This window comes from Oratosquilla oratoria, chromosome 32 (genome assembly GCF_046742065.1).
Source record: "Oratosquilla oratoria isolate Oo_2021 chromosome 32, ASM4674206v1, whole genome shotgun sequence".
NCBI classification, from domain to species: domain Eukaryota; kingdom Metazoa; phylum Arthropoda; class Malacostraca; order Stomatopoda; family Squillidae; genus Oratosquilla; species Oratosquilla oratoria.
This window is the reverse complement of record NC_134808.1, coordinates 32197982-32204443: the sequence shown is the minus strand read 5'-3', so window position 1 is coordinate 32204443 and position 6462 is coordinate 32197982. Positions and strand designations below refer to the sequence as shown.

Sequence of the window (6462 nt, the reverse complement as noted above, 5' to 3'; positions counted from 1 at the left end):
ACCACCACCACCACTGGCACCAGCATTAGCAGCAACCGCCTCCACCACCACCACCACCTCTTACATCACAAGTGAAAAGACCTTGAGCTGATTCATTGGTTGACCTCACCTCTGTGCCGTAATCGCTTCCTTGACCTCAGGCGCCGGTCTGACATTGCCTTCTCTCCCGGAAGGACCCGCCGCGCATGATAATCGCCCGACGGCCGCTTACGAGTAGTTACGCCTCCGGGGATCGAATACCAAAGCCGAATCGTTGCCGGTTGGTAAGGGGAACCCCTGCAATGATACACCCACTCTGTCTTCTTCACCGTTATGCGTGTGCATGACACACATGTATACAAACACACACATACACGTACACACACATGTATACAAACACACAAATACACGTACACACACATACACGCACACACACACACACACACACACACACACACACACACACACACACACACACACACACACACACACACACACACACAATTGGACGAAACAATAGTGTGTGCAAACACCATACTTGGATTTAGGAACAAACTAGATGTTGCGAGATACCAAAAACAGGACACCACGAGTATAGCTGCCCTTCCCGTAGAATACAACCAGGTAAATGAATACACACACACACACACGCACACACACACACACACACACACACACACACACACACACACACACACACACACACACACACACACACACACACACACACACACACACAAAGGGCCACGTCTTGTAGGAGAGTAGCTCCTTCCGCACTGGATGTTACTTTTCATCCTTTTCTGGCTACCACCAGGCGATTTTATTCACATCAGTGGCACTCCCTTGCTCATCTCGTGTAACCCCTTCCGTACTTGATGGGACTTTTCTTTTTATTCCGCCTGCCGCCAAATGATTTCGTTCGTTATTGTGGGTCTCTCCCCGACTCGGTAATGAGGGAAAAGTACAGGGTTACCCTGGAGTCTTTCTTGTGTTGTTTTTTGTCAAGGACAAGGACGAGGACGAGGCCAAAGGACTCATCTTACTTGGATCATGATTGCTAGCGAAGGGAGTTCTGGCACCTCTTGTATTCTTCTTTTCTCTCCCTCTGTGTGTGTGTGTGTGTGTGTGTGTGTGTGTTTGTGTGTTTGTGTGTGTGTGTGTGTGTGTCTGCGTGTGTATGTGTGTGTGTGTCTACGTATGTATGTATGTGTGTGTGTGTGTGCGTTTGTCTATGTCTGTATGTGTGTGCGTCTGTGTCTGTGTGTATGTGTGAGAAAGTCGCGCACAACGTAACACAACCTAAAGATGTCTCTAGCCCTGTATTTGTTATACAGTCATATTCAAAGTGATATTTATTTGTATCTGTACACGTAAGCATATATATATATATATATATATATATATATATATATATATGTGTGTGTGTGTGTGTGTGTGTGTGTGTGTGTGTGTGTGTGTGTGTGTGTGTGTGTGTGTGTGTGTGTGTGTGTGTGTGCATGGGTGTAATTGTTTGCGTGTGATTCTCTGTATGTTTCTATATAAGTGTGGCATGTTGGTTTTTATTTTGCTTTGAATAACTTTGACTTAAACCAATGGTTACCGGTGACAACATTCGCCCTGCCAGCTCAACCACACTAGGCTTCGTTGACCATTTTGGCCCGGGGGGGAGGGGTCTCCCGGTGTAAACTTAAGTGATGAGGTATGTAATCGTCTAATCTTAATGACAAGCATCGTGAACCCTGCTGTGATATTTTGCATAGCCAACTGTATTCGTTCGCTGCCATATATCTTTTTTTTTTCTAACCTAAGGAGAGAGGAGGGAGGGAGTGTGGAGGAACGAGGGGAAGGGAAGGGTAAAGGGAGAGGGGAAGAAAGGGAGTAAAGAGGAGGGGAGGGGAAAAGGGAGAGACGGAATTGAAGACAGGGAAGGAGGGATAGAAAAAGGGAGGGAGGGAGAGTATGTGGTAGCATGATAAAGACGAGATAAGGAAGTAGGAGAGGTCTAGAAAGAAGAGGAGAAATGGAGATAAAGAATGGAATATAAAATAGAAGGTTTAGAAAGATAAGAAAATGGATGAAATAATAGAACCGATAATATTTCTTTTCCCTTCTTCCTTCTCTTCCCCTCTTTCTTCTCCTCTGTCTCTGTATATTCATTTACAAAGTCATCATTTCCTCTCCTTTTATCTATCATTCTGCCATTCCGTCTGTCTATCTGGTCTATCTGTGTCCGCCAGTGTATTTCCTACACACCATCCTCTTGCCTTCCTGTGTGTTTATTTACCTGTCTTGCTATCCCTCCCTCCAGGGGACACATGGAAAGAATGAGTGAAGAAAGACTAGTAAAAGAGGTATGGAAGGCAGATGTGGAGGGAGTGAACATGAGGGGACGTCCTAGGATGAGGTGGATGGATGGGGTGAAGGGGGCTTTGGGGAAGAGGGGAATGTCTGTTGAGGAAGGAAGGGAGAGGACGGAAGACAGAGGTGAGTGGAGAATGGTTGTATATGGATGATGTTGTGATTGCATGAGGAGGAATGGGCGGGGGGGGTGGGGGGTGGGGTAGTATGTGTGAGTAAATTTTGACGCAGCCCGAAGGGATTTCTCCCCGTCCTCTCCTTATATGCAAGGGGGGACGGAGAGGGGGGGTCGCCGATTAAATGAAGCGGCCTTGCTGTGGATGTGCTGTGTCTTGCGACACTGCTTCTGACCCAGGGCGGTGGGCAGGGTGCAGGGATGACCCGTCATCCAGGAGGTGCTCAGATGAGAGGGAGGGTGGGAGGGGTGTGGAGTGTATTTGGGGATGAAATGGGTGGGAGTGTTTTTATGCCTTTCCCTTTTTGGCTACCTCCCTTGAAAGGGGGAAAAAGCCTTAGTATATGTATGTATGTATGCTATCCCTCCATCCCTGTCCTTCCACCAACCCCGTCCCGATCACCAGTACCTACCCCACACCTTGTTATCACTTTATCTCTGTTCCTCCTTGCCTCCTTAACCACTTCCTCTGAGTTCCTGCCTCCTCCTGTCCCTTCGCACACGCATGATGTCACACAATACGACAAAGGCAGAAATCTTCTCGGACGTGTCACTTGATACATGGGTCACGGCTTCATCACGCCTTGATGTCACCTCTTGCGTCATGTCTATTAATGTTACAAAACCCGAAGCAGGAGAGGATCTCTCGAATGCATATGCACAATATATATATATATATATATATATATATATACATATACATATACATATAATATATATATATATATTATATATGTATATATATACATATATGTATATATTATATATATATATGTATACATATATATACATATATATATATAATTTTATATATATATATATATATATATATATATATACAAGATTTTTGATGGTTTTCTTTTTCCCTCTGGGTGTCCAACCCTCAATGGCGGGTCACCAGGAAGGAGCCGGTTTGGTTGCCGACAATCAGACAATGCGCCAAGTAGTACTAGTTACATGGTACCAGTAGAACGACAGTCGCCTCTCCTGACATAGTTGCACGAGACTAGATTTATCACCTTCCAGGATCCAGTTTTGAAATAACCAAAAGAAATTTGGTGAAAGGGGACACTGAATTGCCATGTCCCATTGTCATGCTTGAAGTCGAAGGATTACAAATGCGGAGCATGCCGACAGGAAACCTTGTGTTCCATAACTAGGTCGGATGCGAAATAAATATAATACAGATAAATAAATAAATAAATAGATAAATAAAGTAAAATAACAAATATGATATTATAAATAATAATAATAATTATTATAATAATAATAATAATTAATAATGATAATAATGATATTAATAATAGTAAAAATAATGATAATAATAATAATGATGATGATGATGATGATGATGATGATGATGATGATGATGATGATGATAATTAATAATAATAATATAAATAATAATAATAATAATAATAATTATGATAAATAATAAGAATAAGAATAATAATAATAAATAATGTAATAATAATAATAATAATAATAATGGTAATGATAATAATCATCATCATCATCATCATCGCTGGACATCAATTTTATTCAGCTGAGGGATGCGTGTGAGATAAATTAGGCATCCGAGAGGAAAGGGTCCCCGACTGTTCATTCTGTGTAATTAGAATGGTGAATTTTCAATATTCCTGATCTATTTTGTTATTTTGTTTCTTTTTTGTTCTTTTCATATTTTCAGTCTTGTTTTATTTTAATTTCTATTTTAGTCCCTTCTCTTTTGAAACGTAAATTTTTTTTCTTTGCGTTTATTCTTCTTTTGTTTTCCATATAATTCTCTACTTTGAGTCTGCTGGGAGCGCGGCATGTTTTTATGATATAAACTTCCATTTGTTTATTTGATTTGATTTTGATATTTTTAGTTATTTGTCTTTTCATCTTGTCTTTTGTTTCTCATGTGATGTGCAGACAGTGGAAGAAGAACTGCATCAGAACAGAAGACATTGGCGTCTTTTTGCACGGCTGGACCACTGAAAGGCGATTCGCCTATCAAGAGTTTGGTGAGAAGACATATTCTCATCTTTTTCATTTGATTCACTTTTTCAATTGTATAGAAAGTTTTTTCTACTTGGAGCTGACCAGATGCGGGGCATACTTTATTGAAGATCTTCATTTCCCTATGTTATCTGTTTTCTTATTCGTTTCTTTATTATTTTTGTATCTTTTTATATATTCTTCAATTTTATTCATATTCACTTTTCCTTCTTTATTGTACATATATTTTGTACATTATCATAATTTTTTTTCACTTAATTTTTCTGCTCAGCGGCCCTCACACACTACTTCAAACTGTGTGTCTGTGCTTGGGCTCCAGATATCGTCGTCTTCTTGATTACGCGTTGCCTCAAGCATCATTGCTTCTCTTTGAAGAAGAATAGTGTGGAGATCGGGGGATGGAAATGAGAGGACTTTCCTTTGCCATCGACCCCAGCAAGTCTCTTCAGTCTGGAGACAAAAGCAAACAAGGTGGTCGAGTGCCAGAAATGACCACTGAAGCCCTGGGAAAACGAAAAGGAGGAGGATGAGTACGTGAGTCCACAGTACTGCTCCAAGGGCGCCGGCTCCTTCTGCGACCAGGTGAATGATGGTGGCGACAGCCGTGACGCTGTGGAAGGTCATGCTTGACACCAAAGTCCCCATGAAGTAGGGGTAGTTCTTGCCACCCACGCAGACTCCAAGCAGGCAGCAGTGGTGGTTGAACTGCTGCACACACACGTTGCAAGCAGAGCAGTGCTCCATCTTGAAAGGTTCGGCCTCGACCTCGCAGACACTGCACAAGCCGTCTTCTCTCAAATAGGCTTCTTCGTCCTCAGAAGGCCTCTGCCAAGGCCCTCGTCCAGGATCCTTGGCCAAGAGAAGGAGGAAGCTCACGATGGCCAGTCCGGTCGACAGGGTCATGAGTAGGAGGACCCCGGGGCAGGCGGTGCTCCAGAAGGAGCCCTGGCCGATCACCAAAAGGATCGCAATGAGGATCCAGCTGGTGAGTAGAAGAGCTCGAATGATAAAGTCTGTGCAGGTCATTGAGCTTTCTACAAGAGAGTGAGGCTGGTCCGAGCAAGAACGTCTTCCAACAGAAACAGAAAATAGGAACATGGATGCATGCACATCCAAGCAGAAACAGTATATTAATTTAGAATACGAGTATATGTACTTATCGATACACACACACACACACATATATATATATATATATATATACATATATATAATATATGATATACATATATATAATATATAATATACATATATAATATATATTCATATATATGATATATCATATACATACATATATATATATATATATATATATATTATATATATACAATATATATAATATATATACATATGTATGATATATAATATATAATATATAATAAATATACATATATAATATATAATATATATACATATATATAATATATGATATATAATATATATACATATATAATATATAATATATATACTATATAAATATGTAATATATATACATATATAATATATAATATATAATATATATACATATATATAATATATAATATATAATATATATACATATATATAATATATAATATATATATATATATATATATATATAAATATATAATATAGATACATATATAAATAATATAATATATAATATATATACATATATATAACATATAATATATACACATATATATAATATATAATATATATTCATATATGATATATAATAATATATACATATATATAATATAATAATGTATATGCATATATAATGTATAATATATATATAATGTATAAATATATATACATATATATAATATATATACATATTATATATAATTATATATATACATATATATATATATAATATATATGTACATATATATAATATATAATATATTTACATATAATATATAATATATATACATATATATACTATATAATATATATACATA

General features: G+C 38.2%; 1 protein-coding gene across 1 annotated transcript; it reads right to left on the bottom strand.

Annotated features, from left to right (window-relative positions):
• Positions 1–4783: 4783 nt before the first annotated feature.
• LOC143017569 (palmitoyltransferase ZDHHC18-like) lies at positions 4784–5542 on the bottom strand. The gene has a single exon (XM_076172357.1). The coding sequence runs from the start codon at positions 5540–5542 to the stop codon at positions 4784–4786; it is 759 nt and encodes a 252-aa protein (XP_076028472.1).
• Positions 5543–6462: the final 920 nt, after the last annotated feature.